The sequence below is a fragment of the Mytilus californianus genome, unplaced genomic scaffold, assembly GCF_021869535.1.
Source record: "Mytilus californianus isolate M0D057914Y unplaced genomic scaffold, xbMytCali1.0.p SCAF_8, whole genome shotgun sequence".
Classification (NCBI taxonomy): domain Eukaryota; kingdom Metazoa; phylum Mollusca; class Bivalvia; order Mytilida; family Mytilidae; genus Mytilus; species Mytilus californianus.
Genome location: NW_026262734.1, coordinates 88,922,302 through 88,945,027, shown reverse-complemented (window position 1 = coordinate 88,945,027; position 22,726 = coordinate 88,922,302). Strand labels below are relative to the sequence as shown.

Sequence of the window (22,726 nt, the reverse complement as noted above, 5' to 3'; positions counted from 1 at the left end):
TTCTACATAAGATAAGAAATCATTTGACCGAATATACGGAATCCCAGTGCCCGTCGGGTTCACAAACTGAAAATGACAAGTTTGAATGCAGGAACAAGAAATGAAGGTAAATTAAACAAAAGAAAGCATGTCATCTATTGCTTTAAGGGTTGCTGGAACCAGGGCAGAGTTTAATTAAAACAACCGAAGTCAAAGACAGAAAAAAAACAACAACAAAAAAACAAAAAAAACAAAACCTGATGAAATACATATCTCATTATCTGGTAAAGTAAGTTTTTTTTTATATATATATATTTGTTTACAAAATTTGCCAGCACCTGCACACCCCCCCCCCCCCCCCCCCCCTTTTTTTACACTTTCCCCCTTCTCAGAATCAAATCAAATTGTTGTCCTTTCACAAAAATAAACTGCAGCAGGCTGAGCTGCTGCTTGGATCAGTCCTAGGACCCAGTCTCTCTCTTTTTTACATAAATGACCTACTAGAAGGCCTACACGCAACAGTGAGACTGTATGCGGATGATACTGTTGTCTATTTGAACATTTCCTCAGACAACAACTGCCACAAACTCCAAGAAGACCTGGACAAACTGGCAAAATGGGAAAAACTTTGGAAAATGGAGTTCCACCCTGAAAAATGCAGCGTCCTCACAGTAACAAAAAAGAAAAATCTAATTTCAAGTGGGACTACAAACTCCACGGCCATACTCTGGAGTATGAAACATCGACTAAATACCTAGGCTGCACCATTGCAAATGATCTAGATTGGGGTGAACACAATAAACAACATCACAGGAAAAGCCAGCTGAAGCCTTGGTTTCTTACATCGAAACCTCCACATCAGCTCAAAATCCATCAAAGAGCATGCCTATAAAATATTAGTAAGACTGCAAATGGAATATGCCACGACAGTATTGGACCCGTACCAGCAAAACCGCATAGAAAAGATTGAAAAAGTACAAAGACTAGCTGCACGATATGTAACCAGCAGACATAGAAATAGATCAAGTGTCAGCAATATGATAACTGAATTAGGATGGAAAAGCCAAAAAAAACAAGACGTAAAGAAGCTCAACTCATCTGCATGTGCTACAAAATAACAAACGACCTTGTAGCCATAGATAAGAGTAAATACCTACAAAAACCAACAAGAAGCTCTAGCCGGACAGGACATCATACTTACCTTTTACAGCCAGCCACCAAAGATTGTAGGAAATGGTCCTTCTTCGTAAACACCGTCATGACCGTCAAGGATTGGAACAAACTGCCTCCAGATATCACTACATCTAAGTCTCTTGAGATATTCAAGTCTCAAGAGACCAAAACTTCTAACTTAATTGATCAACAATTTGTTTTTAACCAGTTTTAATCATGCGCAACTTGCCAGAATATTCATCATGTTGTATGTGGGCAGTATTTGGAAGAAGAAGAGGTACTAGTCTAGTCGGATAGCTGCTGAACTGTAGCTCTTATAATCCTTATGATATATTTTTGACAATTTTCAGACACTTCTGCAGCTAAGTTACAAGGAGACAGGACAATTTTGTTTTCACCCTCCCCCATTTTTCCAAAAGCTGTTATTTTTGGGTTTAAATTTCTTCTAATTTCAATAATTTTCACATTTTCCTGTGTTAACAGTCAGGGGTGCTTCTTAAACAAGTGATTTCATCATCACTTATTTCAGTGATTTGATAAATTCAGTTATCACCTATTTAAGTGATTTTAGTGTTTTCTTTGATCTTCATATGCTAATTTCATTGATTTTCCATATTTTCACAATCTTTTCTATAATTTTCATACATAAATCAATTATCCCTTTTTCTTTGTATATTAATTTCACCAGTGCGCTTGGGCAGTAAGTTAGTGCGCTAAAGCTTTTAAAAGTACCCTTGGGAATTTTTCTGTAATCAAAAATTCATTAACTACTCTTACTATCAGACAAAGATCAACAATATTAGGTAACCTGATTGGTTTTCTTTAGAGTTAGAATGATCTACTTCAAGGTTATGACCTGATCTACAAACTATTCCAGTTTTTGCATATTTTAAAAAAACTGTAAAAGTGTCAGGCTTATCAAGCAAAAGACAATTTCTGCATATACATAGTTGTTTTTTCAATGGAATTGTTGTCTTTTTACCAATAAAAAAATCAAGCTTGTGGGAAAAATATCAAGAAAATGTTATAAACACTTATTAAAGTGATTACATTTTAACTTCTAAAATTACTTGTTTCAGTGATTTTAAAAAGTCTGTGTGAAAATTTTTAATATTTCACAGCCAAAATCACTCGAGGGAGTGATTCTGAAATCACTTGTTTAAGTAGTACCCCTGACTGGTTAAGTTAACATAGGTATACCAGAAATAACTTTTATTTGCTTTTAACTATCAATTCCTAGTTTACTATCCACAGTGGTCACTGATACATGCATATGTATAGGGTGAAGGTTGGCGCCTGTTAAAATATTTGAATCCGCTGCATTTGTTTGCATCTGTCCTTAGTCAGGAACCTGTTGTTCAGTGGTTGTCGTTTGTTGATGTAGTTCATGAGCGTTTTTTATACAGATTAGACCGTTTGTTTTCCTGTTTGAATGGTTTTACACTAGTAATTTTTGGGGCCCTTTATACATGTTATAGCTTGCTGTTGGGTGTGAGCCAAGGCTCTGTGTTGAAGGCCGTACTTTGACTTATAATGGTTTACTTTTTACAAATTCTGACTTGGATGGAGAGTTGTCTCATTGGCACTCATACCACATCTTCTTATATCTATATTCAATAAAAAAAGAGGGAGTGCTATAAATGTATCCTGTCCTGAAGTCCATATATGACAAATACATGTAAGTGGTTGGAACGTTACATAGCAAAAACTTTAAATAGCCTTTCAAGACCTGATAACTGATTATTCAATAATGAAATGTGCAATTAAACAATATCAATCTATTCACTTAATGAACATGTGATGAATAAGTGTACAACATACAATATTGGTGAATGAAATAATTTTGGATTATTTAGAGTAGTGTTTTTGTTCTGATAGACCATAGTTGAATTTTAGTCCATGGAGATCCCTGACTATGTTAAGTTGTAAGTTGCACAGAGTCTAAAAAAAGTTGTACATTGAATGTTGTATGCACATTTAACAAATTGTCAAAAATCTGACATTAACCATGTTAACACCATTTTCTTACAAAAAGAGACAGGAGATATCCAACACATGTCCAATGGACAATCAACATTATTAAAACACATACATACTTGTACATTGTAAGTTGAAGAAAAACAGTGAAAACACAAACAGCAGTTTACATTTATAACACTACATAAAAAACTAGACTGAGCAATAGTATCCATTAGTTAAAACCATAGATCTCAGGTGCTCAGAAAAGGGTAAGCAGAATCCTGCTCAACATTTAGCATCTGTTGTGATACTCATGGTATGTTCTAAAAAAAAGTGATGTCTCTGACTTGTGATAGGTACCAGGGGTTAAAAAATTTTGTTTCAGGTAACTAGCCCAGGACTTATTTGTAGCAGGATTTTACTAGCCCTGTTGGAAGAACTGCTAGCCCATCAAAACTGACCTGCTAGCCCGAGAATGCCTTACAAATCAGAATTTGCTGCATAATTACAAAGTGGGTGTCCCTTGTTTTGAAGGCGGCATTATACACTGTATTGAATAATTTTTATTCTGCTGGTAAACAAACAGTGGTGCCTATCCTAACTTAGTTGTTCCCACATACAAAGCAGACTTTTTATTGGCGTGCTCGGGAAAATAACGGCAATATTCTCTGTTTTTTATCAGCAACACGGCTGACCTTGCCCAGGGGAATCTTTCTTTTCGGGACACTATAAATTTTCCTTTCCGCTTTCCCGGTCATATTTGGCATTTTTGGGGGATGAATAGTCAGTCTCATTATCCCCTTCATCTACAGTTTTTCGTTTTAAAACTGACGAAGTTCCTGGGGTGCCTGTACTAAAATATTTAGAAATATTTGGTTGCATGGATTGGTTTCGTGCTCAACAGCTGTCCAACAAGACAGGTCAATACCTATCAATACATCATACCCCCAGTACCGTTAATTGAAAATCTCGGCATAAGAAATGATACCTGGCCACCAAGAGTTATTTGCTCTATTTTTAAAATATGTACAACAGATCCTCACAAACCTGTTCAAATTCTTGGAATCCCAGATGACGTAATTGAATCTGATTGGATAGAATAGAATAGTGATGAAGGGATTTTCCACTTTCTATTTTGGAAACGCCAAGAATTTTTTGTTACTAGTCCATCGGGCATATTGGGTTAAAAATTTTGATTGGCCAATGCGTAAATGCTCTAGTCCCGGGCGTTGGGCTAGTGGATTTTTTAACCCCTGAGGTACATATCTTGTAGCTTTGTTAATTTCAACCCTTCCTTTTTTTACCATTTGTATATAGTTTTTCCAAGGAAAATGAGGAACCCTAATAATCATGATAATCTCAATAGTACATTAAAAAATTGTGTCAAATATTCCAGCCCTTGCTCATGCATATATGCACATGTTTTATCAATGATAAAAACAAAAATTGAATACAGAAAATACCAGAAGTAAAATATAAAGAAACAGGAATCCTTTCATACAATTTTTATGCCCCCGCCGTACCGGAGGGGGCATTAAGTTTTACCCTTGTCCGTCTGTACGTACGTACGTACGTCCGTCCGTACGTCCCGAAATTGGTTTCCGTTCTCTAACTTGAGTTTGCCTCAACCAAATGTTATGAAACTTATACACAATGCTTATTACCACAAAACACAGATCAAGTTTGAATTTTGGTGGCGTCACTTTAACCGATCTAGAGTTATGCCCCTTTATAAAAGGAAATATTGCAAAATTTTTAGTTTCCGTTCTCTAACTTAAGTTTGCCTCAACCAAATGTTATGAAACTTATACACAATGCTTATTACCACAAAACACAGATCAAGTTTGAATTTTGGTGGTGTCACTTTAACCGATCTAGAGTTATGCCCCTTTATAAAAGGAAAAATTGCAAAATTTTTATTTTCTTCTAAATATCAAGTTTATATAATATATTTTTAAAATTGGAGTTATCTTCCTTTGACCATGATTATAGTTGAATCAACTACAATCAATGCTTTATACAATGCAATGTTTAATTTTGACTACCACTGATAAAACACAGATCAAGTTGAATTTGGGTAGTGTCACTTTAACCATTATTGAGTTATGCCCCTTTATAAATAGAAAGATTGCAAAATTTTTTAGTTTCCATTCTGTAACTGAAGTTTTCCCCAGCCAAACATTGTGAAACCTATACACAATATTCATTCCAACAAAACTCAGTAAAGATCAAGTACATTTTTTTTGTTTCAGTTCTCTAACTTGAGTTTGCCTCAACCAAATGTTTTGAAACTTATACACAATGCTAATTACTACATAATACAGATTAAGTACGAAATTAGGTGGCAACACTTTTACCATTCTAGAGTTATGTCCCATTATAAACATAAAAATTGCTGAATTTTTTAGTTTGTCTCAACCAAATGTTGTAAAACTTATACACAACCGTTCTAGAGTTATGCGTCATTACAAATAGAAAAATTGCTGAATTTTTAGTTTCTGTTCTCTACTTAAGTTAGCCTCAACCAAATGTTATGAGACTTACACACAATGCTTATTACCACAAAACTCAGATCAAGTTCAAATTTGGGTAGTCATGGTAGTGTCACTTTTACCGTTCTTCAGTTATGTCCCTTTATAACTATATGATATGCAAGCGGGGGCATCATCTGTGTCCACATGTGGACACTATCCACATTTATTTAATTATTAATCATGCTTATCATACTTATTATTCTGTAATTCAATTCATATTTTCACAACTGTAGATTACTATTGTGGACTAATATACAGTGAATTGATAGAAGGACCACTACAAGAAACTTCCCTTCTTACTAGATTAGTACAACAGGATGTTTTGGCAGTAGAAGTTAGACAATGTCTGGTGTTGATGGAGAAAAATGGGTCTATATGTAAGACTGGTGCTGGAGAAAATGTATGGCAGTTAGATTCAGAGATACATAGTGGAGACTTTTCAGAGGATACAGTTCCTTCAGGATCATTCTTAAATGGTAATTTGATAATAAAGATTATAATAAAGAATATAGACATGACATAAGGAATGATGTTGTATATGATTTGCAAACAAAACATCATCATTTGTTAAGGATGTTCGCTCCTCTTGTGTTTGAATTTTGCCAGATTTTTGGAATCCTCTGGTTTTATCCATGTTTTGCCATTACAAAATTTTGTCCACTAACCCCTACTTTTCTTTTCATTATTTTATTACATATAGTTTTAAAAGCAATATTTGAAATTATTATATAATCCTTGTTATTTTTTCATAGTTTTTTAAAGAGAAAAGCGGACAATGTTAAAAGTATGAAAAATCTAGAGAGAATTATTTCCCACTAAATTTTCAATGGCTAATATCTCGAAAACAAGCACACAAACTCTTCATTTTTTTCTGCTTTTTTAGTTCCTTTATTTATAATCCTAACATGACGTTCTTCATACGTTTTGGGTACACACCCGTGTTAAAATATGAATATATTGTTTGGGCTCTTCCGATCGTACTCCCACGTCACATGCTTTTTTATGAATGAGCTACCCGACATCATACAACGATGACGTAAAAATATGAGGATTTTACGGGAGAATACACGCTTGTGAAACCGAAAATTATAACAACAAGGAAACGTAAACAAACGATGCTAAAATGTGTTATAATCCAATTTTTTTTATACATATTAGATATATAAATAAAATTCTTATCTAAATTCATCCAAACCTATTTAAATACATTATTGTAAATAGTTTAAGCATGTCACTAATTCAGTTTGCTCTGTTCTTTTATGTCAATTGAATAGTGCGTTTGTTTATGGGAACGGCAAATATTTGCCTTCACCTAGAGCACTTCGATCCAAAAGAATTGCCGTATTTGTCCTATTAGAATCGAAATAATTCATGGGGGCTTGAATATATCGTGATTTTACCACGGGTTGTCCCTTTATGCTGATATTTTACCCCTCGCTATCGCTCAGGGTAAAATATTTAGCATTAAGTGCCAACCCGTGGTAAATTCACGATACACAACATGTATATTCAAGCCCCCATGAATTATTTCTAAAATATACTATCAATTTATAACAGTTTTTTAAAAAGCTTGTTATTTTGAAACAGAGTAGCGAACATCCTTAAAGAGGCCTTGGCAGTTGGTTGGTCTAAGTAGTTTATCTACTGTATAACCAGCCTGTCAACACTGAGGTTATGAGTTTAAAACTTGCATGTGGCAGGTGTGTTGGACTCCAATCTTAACTATGATTGTCAGTTTTCTTTGCTGAAGGTTGGATGTTCTCTCCAGGCACTCTGGCTTCCTCCAGCAATAAAAACTGGTATCTTTATACCTTCTTAGCATAGAGTACCAGTCAATATGCTGCATGCCATGCACGACTAGTAAATATCAATTTGAGAGTCATGATTTTTTTTAAATTGCTACAGATAATCAGATTATTTGAAGTTATATTATGACGTTATATGTCAAGATTTTTTTATTGTAGATTTATGTGCAGGAATTGAAAGCACAAGTTTAGAAAGTAGTACCAATGATTATACAGTTCCAAAGTCATCTTTAGGCATAGAAAGTAAATATTACATAGTTATTAGTGATGTAATTATTTACTGTACATGTATGGTAAGTTGTGCCACATACACAATGTATTTGATTTTGTGCAGTTAAAATGGAAAGGACTATGTACAATTTCTTTGTTTGAACTCCAAAATGAAAATAATATCACGTCATTGGTTGAATATCCTTTGTTTTACACTTTTATAAGTCAAGGGTATAACTAAAACAGTTAAGTTATTGCAGAAAATAACAGCTATACTGTTATTGTGGAAATTCTGACAGAGTTGTCTCCTCCTGTCATGAATTGTGTTTGAGTCATACACTTATCTGTTTGTGTAGTTGAATAATTCAATCACAACAGATTGTTTCTGAAAATGTTAAGTTTTTTTATTCCAGAGTAAAGGGACTTTTACCTTCAGATTTAAGGTGATTTTACACATGTGTCTCTCTAGCTCTAGTATGCTGGGGACAAGTTATAGATCAAGTTAGCATTTTGTTCCAGTACAATGAATTTTTATACGACAGCAAAAATTTTTGCGGTCATATATTGGTATGACGTTGGTGTCGTCGTCGTCGTCCAAAGACACATTGGTTTTCGCACAAAAAGGGGGGTTTCCAGTTTTCAGACAATAACTCAAAAATGCTTTCAGCATTTTTTATGAAACTTTGGTGAATTGTTTACATGTATATCTATTCAGTATTGATGTAAGCTCCCTTTAGAATTTTATAAATTTTAGATTTTACATTTCCGAGTTATGGGGTTTTATTCATTAAAATAGGGGGGATTTTCCAGTTTTTGGACAATAACTCAAAAACATTTTCACCAATTTGCAAGAAACTTTGGTGAATTGTTTATTTCTATCGGCATGAGCTCCCTTTTGATTTTTTTAAAATTTTAGACTATACGTTTCTGATTTATGGGGTTTTATTCATTACAAAAAGGGGGATTTTCCAGTTTTCGGACAATAACTCAAAAATGCTTTCAGCATTTTTTATGAAACTTTGGTAAATTGTTTATATCTATTGTTGTAAGCTCCCTTTTGATTTTTATCAATTTTAGATTTTACGTTTCCGAGTTATAAGATTTTATTCATAAAAAAGGGTTGATTTTCAAGTTTTTGGACAATATCCTTAAAGTGCTTAGAGTGGTTTTCATTAAACTTTGATGACTGATTTATATCTATTAAGATAACCTCCATTTAGTTTTTTTATAAATTTCTGATATAACATTGAGAAGTTATTGTTTTCTATAGTCTGACAACAGATTTACTAAGTATTGCGCAACTGCACAGTGTATTGCACAACAGCAAGAAATCTTTAATTGAATATGAATTCAATTCATATAACCAATTTCAAGTTCTTTGACTACATTTATTCAGAAACCTATAATATGTCAAATATTTAATTACAATCCAAATTCAGACCTGTATCAAGCTTGAATATTGTGTCCATTTTTGCCCCAACTGTTCAGGGTTGGACCTCTGCGGGCGTATCCAGCTGCGCTCAGCGAAGCAGTTTATTTTTATAGACTTAAGATTGTTATGGGCCTCTAGTTACCAGCAGTCACATGGAAATAGTAGGCATAAAATCTGAAGCCAATGGTTACATAGATAATGACAGAAATTACATCCATAAATAATTTTGTTTTCCAAATTATTACCAAAGCTAACCAAAATGAATAATCATTAGGGAGGATAGACTTTAGTTTGCATTCTACCTAAATGGTAGACTGCCAAATTGATTGATTTAATTTTTAAGAAAAAGATTGAGAGAAGCAACACATAAAATGAGATCTTGTTTAACATTATATCTATAATGGAAAAGTGGCAAATACAATGTACCTCTTATAAATCCATTCATTTACTTTTACATTAGTATGTCAACCAAATACAGGGATGTATGACACATTTGCCTGAAATAATATAACATTATATATACCAGTACTATAAGTGCTTTTTTTTTTTTGCCTGTTTCAACTTATGCAGTTATACAGAAATATCAGACTTGATTTAAAAAGTAAAATAACAAAAATACTGAACTCTGAGGAAAATTCAAAACGGAAAGTTTCTAATCAAAACAGCAAACTCAAATTCTCAAACACATTAAACGAATGGATAACAACTGTCATATTCCTGACTTGGTACAGACATTTTCTAATGTAGAAAATGGTGGATTAAACCTGGTTTTAAATGTCAGAAACTGGGAATATTTTTATAAATGAGATTCATTTAATAGGGAAAAGCACTGTCACATTTACTTATATTTATTTAATAAAAACATAGCAAAAACTACTGTAATCTTAAGAAGAAACAGGATAAAAAATTTAAAATTTTTACTATGCCTAGCTGACTGTACTTGATTTTCAGGTCTACCTCCACCTGCCAAAAGGACCATTTCAAAAAGACCCACTAAAGACACCAACATAAAGGCAGCATCCTTAGCCAATGGACAGCATTCTCTTGAACCAATAAGATCCAATTCTGAACAGACCAGCCCTAAGACAACACCGCCAGCAAGTGGAGAACACTCTCTAGAATCAAGTTTGGCACCAAGTTTAACGTCTTCTACACCAAACAGATCTATGAATAATTCAGATTTGATATCTTCACCTGATTCATCCTTGGACAGTTTTTCAGACATCCCAGGGTCTGGTGCAACAGGTGGTTCAAGTCGTGGTTGTATGATGACACAAACAGTAATGGAGGGAGACGATCGGTCATCCAGGGTTCAGCAGAGATATGTTTCACAAGTCCAGACTGGTCCAAATACACAAACCATTTGTAAGTCTTTGATAGCCAGTAGGGGGAAATACTTATATGTTATACAGTACTTGGTTATATTCACGTACTGGTATAGGTAATAATCTGGAGATATAGTTTTCTTCCTCAGTATTTAGATTTTTGCTACTTAGATCTATAGGTAAAAAAGTTACATTTTCTTCTTTTCTCGAATTTCTCTGGACTACATTGATTTATTAACATGTTAAGTTGCCTGTCTTAATTAGAAGTCTTAAACATTCATGAAGTATAATTGAATGAACAATGAAAAAATCTCATTTGATTTGTCTGTTATTATCAAAATACTGCCTTTTTTCAAGTCTCATGGTGTAGGGAGGGCGTATTTGCACTGTTGCTCAAATCAGAAGTACATGTTTTTGTACTACCAAACTTCCTGAAACCAGTGCGCTCTAATTTGCAAACATATTAAAAATAAAAAAACCTTTAGTTGTAACTTCTACATCATTGGCAATTATACCAAATCTTTTTATTTTGAATTAAAGGTACTATGTTGAATTTTTCAGCACAAGTCAGGATAAGGTATAGTTTTGACATGAAATGACTGTCACTTTTATTTTAAATTATGACAAAATAGCTATGAATGCTTTAAATTTCAGAACTTTTAAAGTGCCAGTCTTTGTAAGAATCAGGCAATTTTGAAAAAAATCAAAACATGGCCGAAAAAAACCCACCGACCTAACCATCATATTTTGAAGTTACCATCACCCTGAGTTAGAAATTGTAGGTCTTCCGTTTCTGCGTGTCTGGTAATTCAAGAAATCTCTAGATAAATTTTGGTTAGAATGATAGCAAATTACGGAGTTAGCTCCCCTTAATTTTTAATTTCTAGTGCATTTCAACCAAATTATATCTTGAATTACCAGAACTGGACAAGGAAACGAATGTTATATTCATGCACCATTATACATTTTGAACAAAAATTAATGTCAACTTGAGTGGGTTTTTGTTTGTCATGTTTTCACCACTGCCTGATTCTTAGGCAGATTGGCACTTTAAAACATAAAAGCAATGAGGCTATAGGCATTACTGTTTGTATACCTCAAAGGAACAATTTTAGAAGGCTTGCACAGTTACCATGGTTACATAACATGATGGTCATCTATACTCTGTAGATTTTGATGTTTATAAGTTAGTGAGATGAAAGGTTGAACTTTGATTAAAGAATTTTAAGTAAACTAGAAAATAATCGAGGCTTGTTTAACTTTGAGTAAGTTTTTGGCAAAGTATCAGGGGAGATAAACTTTGAAAAGAAAACTTAATTCTGACTTATTTATTTATACAATTAAATATTTCATAAACTACAGTCAACTTTCTTTGTTTTGAACTACAAATGTATGTGCTATTTTAAAATTTCTGCATTAGTCAACTTATTTTTTCATCCCAAAATTGAAACACATAAATGTAGATTTATTTACTCCAATTGATTTGAAAGTAAGTCATTCGAAATTTCACCTGACTCAAAATTTTATCTGCAGCCCTAGAATAACAAGCATTGTAAATTTTGTTCTTTATGTCGAAACCTGTCACCTGTCAAAATCGCAACTTGGCTTTAGCTGTAAAGTGACTTCACCGTGCTAATTGACAATTGTAACTAACTTTCATTTAGTCTCTCTGTCCTTATATCTAACAAATAGTTTTGTCATGCTTCTCTCAGACTCAATGTTTTGTCAGCAGCTTGACCAGTTTGTTGATAATGATGAGTTGTGACAACCTGTTTGCGCTTTTCTGATCTGTTAGCCTCCTACTTCCTATTTACCTATACTTTGAATTATGTGCAGGGGGTATGCTTTGCAAGACCAAAATTTCATACTGTAAATTCATAAAATATTGCGAGGTTTTTATGAATTATGTGACTGGGTTAGTATCTCAATAATAAGAACTGGCATTCTGATATCTAATACATATATCTGTATGCAGGTTTTCCTGAAATTGCAATAATTAATCTCACATTTTTGTCCGTTCTTCAAAAATCGCAATAATAAATGTACGCAATAATTTCTAAATTTACAGTATTTGTTGATTTTTTTTCAGCTGCTGGTCACATTAATCTAGAAACGACAGCACCTGTCAATTGTCATCAACACACAGAAATTGATCAAAGATTAAAACCTACACTAGGTAGGTCTTAGTAAAGAAAAAGAAGTAGCATTAAAGTTGAGATGAGGTAGTCCTTTTGCTGTTATTAAGGTCAACAGTAGTAATATCTGAGCAAAGTTTGTACAGATTATCAGACTTACTGTATTTTAATACTATATAAATAACACATAACCAAGAGGGTGATAGAGCAGATTGTTACCCTGAGAAAAAATTGTCAACTGAGGTGAACCATCAAAGTCAATTATAGTAATACTGTCAAATATAACCTGTCACAGTATGAAGCTTTTTTTTGACTGAACACAGTGAAGTTCAAATGAGCTATATATTGTGTGTCAAGTAGTTGATGTTTTACCATTTTTACAACCATGTACAATAGCAAAATAATGAAAATCCAACAATTAATTTATCTAATTGTTGGTATTTCTTGATGGAAACCGTAGTTTTCCCTTTTTCCTAAATAAACTATAGTTTGATTGTGTATCATTCATGATCATGATGATATGCTATACGAAAATTGCAATGTTTCAATAATCTATATTGATTTAAAATTTGATTCTAAAAATTCTAAAAATTTGAAATAATTTTGATTTCTTTTAATAGGACCAATATGACATGGAGGAAGGGAAAAACATAAAGTAGCATTCTTAGATATTCAGGCCGGCTATCAATCTGATTAAAATACAGGTCATGTGTCCACACTTTGCTTACAAAGATTTGGTGATGCTCCATTTTCTTTTCTGTTTACATGGTTTAAGAGACCTCTGGTTTTGTTATAATGAAACACACTTTCAAAATTTAAAAGTTGAAATTTCAATTGATTTAATAATAACTAGAACAAAAAGAATACCAGAATTTTGTAAGATCCTTGTAATAAGTGCAGCGTGGACACAGGATAAGTATATCAATCAGATTGGCTAGCAATCATGGCTTATGTTCCTTTAAACTAACATGATTAATGAGAAAAAGCAGTTTATTTTTCATTATAGAAAACCTAAAGAAAATAATTTCTGTATTTGTTGAACCAAATATGAATCTTAAGCCTAAAGATGTAGCACAAAAATGTAGCATTGGACAATCCAGAAAAGCTGTCAACAAACTGTTATATCACCTGGCAAAGAAAAAGGTACTTACAGTTGCAACTTCTGATGGCAAAGACCCTAAATGGAACAAAGATCCATTAGCTCAGTACAGTGGTAAGTGAATTTTCTTCAAATATTTCAGATACAATCTCGATGGTCATGTGGTTGTGTGTTTGCCTCAAATACCTTTTATTTTCAAATGTGGGAGGTTGTGGGTTTGAACCCGTCCAGGTCAAACCAAAGACTTTGAAATTGATATTTGCTGTTTCTCCACTAAGCACACAGCATTAAAGAGTAAGAGCAAAGACTGGTTGGACCAGAGTCAGAATAATTAGTCCAGGTAGGGTGACATGTCTTCCTGCTGTGAAAATATGTATGTATGTAAAGTATGTCATCACAGAATTGATCTACTAGCATATTGAAAAGAAATCAGAATATCTCCCATGTATCATCGTCATTTGAACTTTGGTGGATATTTCTCTCATTGGCAAGTATACCGCATCTACTTATTTTTATATCGTAATTTTTCATGTTACTTCAATACATATGATCATTAATTTTCCTAAAATTGTAAATAACTAAGATACCAAAATATATGAAACAGTATGGATATATTTTTTTTAATTTTAGAACGAGATTTGCAAGAATGGGCCGCAGAAATAGAATATGGGAGCACAAGTTCCCCTTCCCCAACTCCAGGTGAGTTTAGTGCTATAATTCATGTGTTTTATTTCTTCAGATGAAAACGTGTGAAATTATTGAGCAAATACCAACCAAAGAGCTTTCAATTGATGCTTAACATCTGTTATAACTTTGTATAATGTTACTTTGATGTCAAAAAAACATTTATTAGTGAATCAGAGTATGAAAATTGCTCTCACAATTTTATTTTTATGATCTCAAAATGTGTATTAGGTTTTTGATTTTCAAATATTTTGGTCTCAATCATCACTGAAGAGACATTAATTGTTTAAATGCATATTTGGGGCAGTAAAATTACTACTGTTAATGTTATTACATATAAAAATTAGGATGAAACAAAAGTCTCTCCATGAAAATGTAATTTCTTTTATAGTTGTAAACCACCACCATCATAACCATCAACATGAACATAACACTTACCTCCAGGTTGGAGACCAAAATGTTATGGGTAACTATCACTTTAATATTTAAGAAATAAATTATGCAAGTAATAATTTTTGGGAAATTTTCACATGGCCTGACCTGTTACATTCAATTTTTATCCAGAGCGTCGATTTTAATAGGACAAATACGGCAATTTAGAAAAAACTAAAGCAAAGATAAGCATGATAAGTGTTCCATGTGCCTGGCTGTTCTATTTTACCTCTTGCAAAATAAAGCTATAAATTTCCAATAAATCTATCGCTTGCATAAAGAATTTCTTAAATAACATCTAGTAAAAATAATGTCAATCAAAACATATTTTTTAGCTCACCTGGCCTGAAGGGCCAAGTGAGCTTTTCTCATCACTTGGCGTCCGTCGTCATCCGTCATCATTAACTTTTACAAAAATCTTTTCCACTGAAACTACTGGGCCAAATTTAACCAAACTTGGCCAAAATCATCATTAGGGTAACTAATTTAAAAAATGTGTCTGTTGACCCCAAATGCCAACCAACATGGCCGACATGGCTAAAAAATAAAACATAGGGGTAAAATGCAGTTTTTGGCTTTTATCTCTGACATGTCTGAAACTAAAGCATTTAGATCAAATTTGACAAGGGTAAAAATGTTCATCAGTTTTAGATCTATCTGCCCTGAAATTTTCAGATGAATCAGACAACCCATTGTTGGGTTGCTGCCCCTGAATTATTAATTTTAAGGAAATTTTGCAGTTTTTGGTTATCATGGTTATTAGTCCCCTACCGACGAAGTCGAAGGGGACTTTAGGTTTGCACTCCGTCAGTCTGTCCGTCTGTCCATCTGTCCATCCGTCAGTCTGGCAAATTAGCTTTCCACACTTTTTTTCTTCTTTCTTGAAGATATTGATTTGATATTTGGTATATAGTTTTATCATGACAAGTTATATAGATCAAGTTCGAATTTTGTTCCGGTCTGATGATTTAGTCCAGAGTTATGGACCATAACTCAGGACCATATCTAATGTTAGAGTACTATGTTAAACCATATTTTTGTACAAAGGGAGATAACTCATTTATTAAAAGACATTCTTTGTTAAATTATTTGAAGAATTTTTTGACAGGTTTGTTTGTTATTTAGTATAAACTAATTTTCTGAATGCTACATATATCAAAACAAAATTATGAAGAGAAATCCTTTAATTAAATAATAATCTATTTTATTAATGTATATGTTTCAATATATTACATTGTGTAGATAAAAGTTGTTGACATTTTATAGATAAGTTACAAATCTATATTAGTTTGTGACAAATGAAAGAAAAAAATATTTGGAACTATTAATTATATCTGATTATAATTTGAAAATAGATGTACACTGTATTACATCATATCTAATTTTAGAGAACTATTAATCATATCTAATGTTTTTTTCATCATGCTTATAAGATATTGATTGATAATTGGTATATAGTTTTATCATGACAAGTTACAGATCAAGTTCCAATTTTTGTTTCCGTCTAATAATTTTGTGCAGAGTTATGGTCCTTGGACTTGAAAAATTCACTTATATAATCAGTTTTCCACACTGTTTTTCGTCAAGCTTGAAGATATTTACTTTTTGTTTACACCATGACAAGTTATAGAACAAGTTAGCATTTTGTTCCAGTATAATGAATTTTTACCCGGTAGGGGACTATGTATTGCCATGCAATACTCTCAGAATGCTTGTTATCTTAAATATTATTATAGATAGAGATAAACTGTAAACAGCAATAATGTTTAGCATAGTACGATCTACAAATAAGTCACTATGACCAAAATTTTCAATTGACCCCTTAAGGAGTTATTGCCCTTTAGGCCAATTAAAATTAATTGATAGATTTTCATCCCTGCCCGCCCCTCTGAAATCGTCCCGCCCCAATTTTTTTTATTTTGAAAAACTTACGATTTCCGGATTTTGTTCATTTCCGTTACCGGTAACCCTCGATAATTTCGTTTCATTCAAAACTTCCTGTTTCAAATTTCGGTTTTTGTATTACTTACTTACTTACGAGAAGGGCATGAAATATTCGGGTTACGAGTACGTAATACACTGTGTCCAAGAACGCAAATCGGTATGTCACAAATGTTCTGAGATTAAAAAACCGTGGATATTTTTATTTATACAATGACTTAGTGTAAGGAAATTTGGACTGTGAACGATATCCAAAGTGCAAGAATCGTGGAACACATTGTTACAATAAAACATAATTGGATTAAAGAAATTGACACAAGCACGAACTTGTTAGATTTATGACCGTATATTGAGTTCAAAAAGTCTACAAACATACGTATTTTATTACAGCAATCCCTTACATTTACCAATGGTTTTCGTTTTTTGTTGAAAAACAGCACATTAACACCCTCTGTCCCAATACCCTTAATAGAGTCATTCAACAACTTTTTCAAGTTTTCCATTGTAATTATATTTGCATCTTGCATTGGCACCAACCCTATTATTTTCAACACTATTTGAGTTTTCATTTTATTCTGTACTCATGATATTTGTTTTGCATGACAAACTGACATTTGCTTCATTTTATGGGGACTACAAACCATCGCTTGGAATGCAAAATAAATTCAGTGTAGGTAGTCCAACTGAAAAGAGCATTTTTCCACATTTATAAATGGGTTTCTAAGGCGGCAATTACAGGTAGATCAGTGGTTGCCAACCAGAGATATTTATTTAAGAATTTGAAAAATTATGTATGATTCCTTATACATGTATCAATATACATGATATAAGCTTAATACACTTGCATATATGATGAACACGGCACAAGAGGGTTTCACATGAAATAAAATTTAAAAAATAAAATCCTCCCACCCGCCCCATTTTTTTCAAAAATCTGGATGAAAATCTACTAATTAATTTTAGTTGGCCTTATAGTCAAATTTTGAACATTTTTTTTGGTAAATTTTTGTAATCTTTAACAAAAATCTTCTTGGCTTAATCTACTGGGCCAAATAGAACCTTAGCCTCAATATTCAATAGGGTATCTTGATTGAAAAATGACCCTGCCATCCAAACAACATGGCCGCCATGGCTAAAAATAGAACATAGGGATTTACTTTAGAAGTCTAAGGGAAAATTGTAAAAAAAACAATTTCAAATGTTCACAACTTGAAAAAAAAATTTAAATAATGATAAGAGGTCTTCAGTAACTATTGTAAGTCTAGTTACTAGTGAGATGACCTGCTTTTAATTTAACTACTGGGCCAAATTAAACCAAACTTGGCCTCATGCACAATCATTATTAGAGTATCTAATACTATTTATCATGATTTAAACCTTATTTTACATGATTTCCAAAACAACAGTAGATACAGGTGAGTGACACAGGCTCTTGAGAGCCTTTAGTTTTCATTTGCTACTATTTACCGTCAAATGATTTCTCCACAGTTGTAAATTTTGACTGAGCTGCCATGTTGACTTGCTAAAATCAATAAATGTGTGAATAATGTAATAGACTAGAAAATATAACAAGATCTACCTTTAAACTCCATATTGCAATATTATCTGAATTTGGAGCTTACATTTAAAGGAATAACCTTCAGTTTGAGACTTTTCTTTGGTATGACATCATGTTTTGAAATGACGTTAATCATGTTAATGCACCTAGAGCATCCATGGATTTTAGCAGAATATAATTTTATTTTAATTTTGTACATTTTTAATGCGATAAGTATACATATATAGAGAATTTTATCAAGTTGTTGTTTACAAAGCAAGAGAAGCATGTCATTTTAGAATTGATGAGACATGTAGTTACATGGATGGATATTTAATTTCTTATTATTTTTTATGACCATGGCAACAAAGTTGTTTGGGCCATATAGTTTTACCCTTGTCCGTCATTCAGTCATTCCGCAGCAAACAAAGTTATACAGATTTTTTTTCTAAACGCCTTAAATATTGGGCTGATTTTTGGTATGTGAGTTAACCATGATGAGTTACAGATCAGGTTTAAGTTTCGTTCCGCTCTGCTAATTTTTTCGAAATTATGGGCTTTGGACTTTGATAAATTGTTGAAAATTACAGTTATACAGACTTTTTTTCTAAACGCCTTCAGATATTGGGCTGATTTTTGGTATGTGAGTTAACCATGATGAGTTACAGATCAATTTAAAGTTCCGTTCGGCTCTACTAATTTTTGCTGAAATTATGGGCTTTGGACTTTGATAAATTTTGAAAATCACAGTTAAATGGTCTTTTTTTCTAAATGCCTTCAGATATTGATTTGAATTTTGGTATGTGAGTTAACCATGATGAGTTACAGACCAAGTTTAAGTTTCGTTCTGCTCTGCTAATTTTTGCTGAAATTACGGGCTTTGGACTTTGATAAATTGTTGAAAATCACAGTTATACAGACTTTTTTTCTAAACGTCTTTAGATATTGGGCTGATTTTTGGTATGTGAGTTAACCATGATGAGTTACAGATCAATTTAAAGTTTCATTCCACTCTACTAATTTTTGCCGAAATTAGGGACTTGAGACTTTGATAAATTGTGGAAAATCACAGTTATCAGGATTTTTTTTCTAAACCCCTTCAGATATTGGGCTGATTTTTGAAATGTGATAAAATTGAGAATGGAAATGGGGAATGTGTCAAAGAGACAACAACCCGACCAAAGAGCAGAAAACTGCCAAAGGCCACTAATGGGTCCTCCAAACAGCGAGAAAATCCCGCACCCGGAGGCGGGCTTCAGCTGGCCCCTAAACAAAAATGTGAAAATGGACGTCATACTAAACTCCAAGACATATAAATGAACTAAAATTAAAAAAACATACAAGACTTACAAAGGCCAGAGGCTCCTGACTTGGGACAGGCGCAAAAATGCGGCGGGGTTAAACATGTTTTGTGAGATCTCAACCCTATACCTTTAGCCAATGTAGAATAAACAAACACACAGCAATACGCACAGTAAAAATGAGTTTAAAAAGTCAGAGTCCTCGAGTCCGATGTCAGAATAAGTAACAAAAGAAACTAAGCAAAATGACAATGAGTCTACCATGATGAGTAAGAGATCAAGTTTATGCTGCGTTCCGTTTCATGTCGTTTCAACACATCAAGAGTACATCCACTTCCTATTTGCTAACAGCTTGAAATTTAACTACTCATTGATCAAGGAAATTTTTCATCAAACTAGTATTGGTCTTGAGAGCTGGATCCTATCCATGCATGTTTGTGTCCACATGTGTTGTTGAAACTGCAGATTTTTCAACTTTTTGAGACGGGGGTCATTCGTGTTGTTCCGACACATCTAGTTATAGGAAGTGTTGAAATTATATTAATTATGATTATCTCACATTGTATTCTTTGCACTGTAAATATGGTAACTTATATGCCTTTGTTTATTATGCATTTCATGTTTTAAAAAAATTCAAATATAATTAATTCTATTACTTGATATACAAAATAGTAAAGAATTTTCTTTTTCTTTCAGCTCTTGATCCAAATAATCAGGAAGAAAGAAGAGAAAGAGAAGTGATGCCAGCATCAGAAGACATTGTATCCAACTTACAACAGAATTCCCAATAATATGTTTTTCCAAATTAAGTTATTTTCATGTGATATGTACAGACAAGTTATTTTTATACTAAGAATATTTTTTTTTTGTAAAACAAAGCTATGATAATGCTACCTATTTTGGCCCCTTCAACACAGAAAAGTATTAGAAATATACAGAATAATGTCTGACACTAAAACATTTTAGATGTTCATAATAGTTTATCATATATAAGTATTCATATTTTTTGTTTTTTCCCTAAAAATATTTTTCTTAAGTCTTTACACTCCAAAACAATTTTAGAAAAAACCCATTTTCAGATCTTGTCATAAATATTTAGATATTAACCAAGGCCTTACCATAAAGATATTTTGCTACAAGATGTAATTTACATTGTGTGTAAAATATCTTATTGGGGAAGGCCTTGCATAGTATATTTTTTTTATTAAATAAAGGTGCATAAATTGAGTTTTTTTTGGCAAATATATTCAATTTTGTTTATGACATCATAAGTGATCTTTCTGCACTGATATGTCACATGTATGTGATGATTGTATTAACTGTTCATTAAAAAATAAACCATAAAAAAGCTATATCTATTTCAATTTTTTTTTCAATTATTTTACTACAGCAAAAGTGTCATTTTACATTGCACCATAAGTAGGCATTAATGAGTTTTGATAGGTTGAAAAATAAAAAAATCTCCTTAGTTGTAATTTATGCATTATATTTGTGATAAGTAAACTTGATTGTATTGTTACGTATTGTATAGATAGGCTTTAAGCCAATTTAGATATCAGTTTTGAAAAAAATAGATATGAAAAGGTAAAAAAACAACATGAAAAATCTTTTAAAGATGTTTGAATAATTTACCAGTTATTTACATTTTTTTAAGAGAAGTTGATATCTGTATTGCAGATGATGCTACCAATGAAATGTTTAATTTATAATTACAAAATTTTTTTTTTAAACCCTATCAAGTATATTTAATATTAAAATATTATTTAATACTTTGGTTTTATTATTATTATTTATTGGATACCAATTTGCATGCATTTCTTGGATACAGATGAACCACAAATTTTAATGTTCAGCAAAGTATAAATTTTTCCTCAATCCAAGATAATTAGAATCCATGAAAATAAATTAATCCACAGTATATTGATTTGAAATATTTGCTCATTATTTTATTTTATTTATATAAAGAATGCAGATTAAATTTCTTTTCTATAGTTTATTTCAATTATTTATTATAAAAGATTTGAATGTCATTGGCTTAACATCAAGTTTTAAATTAAATATTTATAAAATTAATTGAATGTACAAGTATGATATTTTTAAATATTTTTATCAGTATTATTGTATCTGACAGAAAGAAAGTAAGATATTTTTTCTGATTTTCTGTATTGTTAAAGTGCTAATACTTGCAATTGGCCAATGTTTTTCTGGTACCTATTTAGAGTGAAAAGTAGTACCCTAGAAAAACAACACATATGATTGTGTCACCTGACAGAATCTGTATTGACACAAAAAAATCACTTCTGTTGTCTTGTGTCATCTTATGGATTTAAGGTGACACAAAGAATTCACCTCTGTTGCCTTGTCATTTGTCATCTTTTATGCATTAAAGATGACACAAGTAATCACTCCATTTGTTTTGTGTCATCTTAAATGCATTTAAGATTACACAAAATTTTCACCTCTGTTGTCATGTGTGTCAACTTTTAAGCATTAAAGATGACACACAAAAATCATCTCTGCTAACTTGTGTCATCTTTTTTGCATCAAACTTTGGTATTACTAAATTCCACCGAAGTGGCACAAAAATTTAACTTCATGTAGTTTTGCCCGTGCTATTTTAATTTTTGATCTTCATGCTATTAAAAAAAGTGCCTACCATACCCCATGCATTTAATTCTTGAATAGCCCGTAATGATTTTTGGGGTCTTTCAAAAAATTATTTTGAGACTGCAGGCAATAGAGATCATTTTTTGGAAGACTCCCACACATTTTATTGTTAAAGCATGAACCTATGTGTAAAAAACTTTTGACTTAACCTGTAGCAAATAAATATGTCAAAATTGGACACTATGAAAAAAAGTTGTTTGTTAATATATGAAATTTAAATTATATATTTGAAATGTATATGTTCATTGTGTTCAGTGTTTGTAGCTAGTGATCTAACTAGTAGTTATTGATAAATATTGCTTTATTTGTTGATTAGATGTTTGATTTTTATTTATGATTTCAATCCATTTTTATTTCATCATAAATTGTTTATATTTATTTAAACGATAGATCATTTAAAACATGTATGTCAATCGACAATAAACATTTCATCATTTCAACTGCAACACAGTATAAAATGTATAAACTTTCATAAGAATCAGTCACTTTTAAATTTGAATCAAAGATTTAATG

General features: G+C 32.2%; 1 protein-coding gene across 1 annotated transcript; it reads left to right on the top strand.

Moving 5' to 3' along the window:
• The first annotated feature begins 23 nt into the window (after positions 1 to 23).
• Positions 24 to 22,341, top strand: LOC127711719 (uncharacterized). Its single transcript, XM_052217831.1, has 9 exons — positions 24 to 106; positions 5,879 to 6,121; positions 7,610 to 7,693; positions 10,044 to 10,457; positions 12,507 to 12,593; positions 13,559 to 13,765; positions 14,282 to 14,350; positions 14,727 to 14,801; positions 20,243 to 22,341. The coding sequence occupies exons 1-9, from the start codon at positions 73 to 75 to the stop codon at positions 20,335 to 20,337; spliced, it is 1,308 nt and encodes a 435-aa protein (XP_052073791.1). The 5' UTR covers positions 24 to 72; the 3' UTR covers positions 20,338 to 22,341.
• The last annotated feature ends 385 nt before the right edge of the window (positions 22,342 to 22,726 follow it).

Excerpts from the sequence above, each read along its gene's own strand:
- LOC127711719 (XM_052217831.1), top strand. The coding sequence starts at position 73 with ATGACAAGTTTGAATGCAGGAACAAGAAATGAAG. Across the intron at positions 107-5,878 it reads TGCAGGAACAAGAAATGAAG|ATTACTATTGTGGACTAATA; the intron begins GTAAATTAAACA and ends TCACAACTGTAG. Across the intron at positions 7,694-10,043 it reads GTCATCTTTAGGCATAGAAA|GTCTACCTCCACCTGCCAAA; the intron begins GTAAATATTACA and ends CTTGATTTTCAG.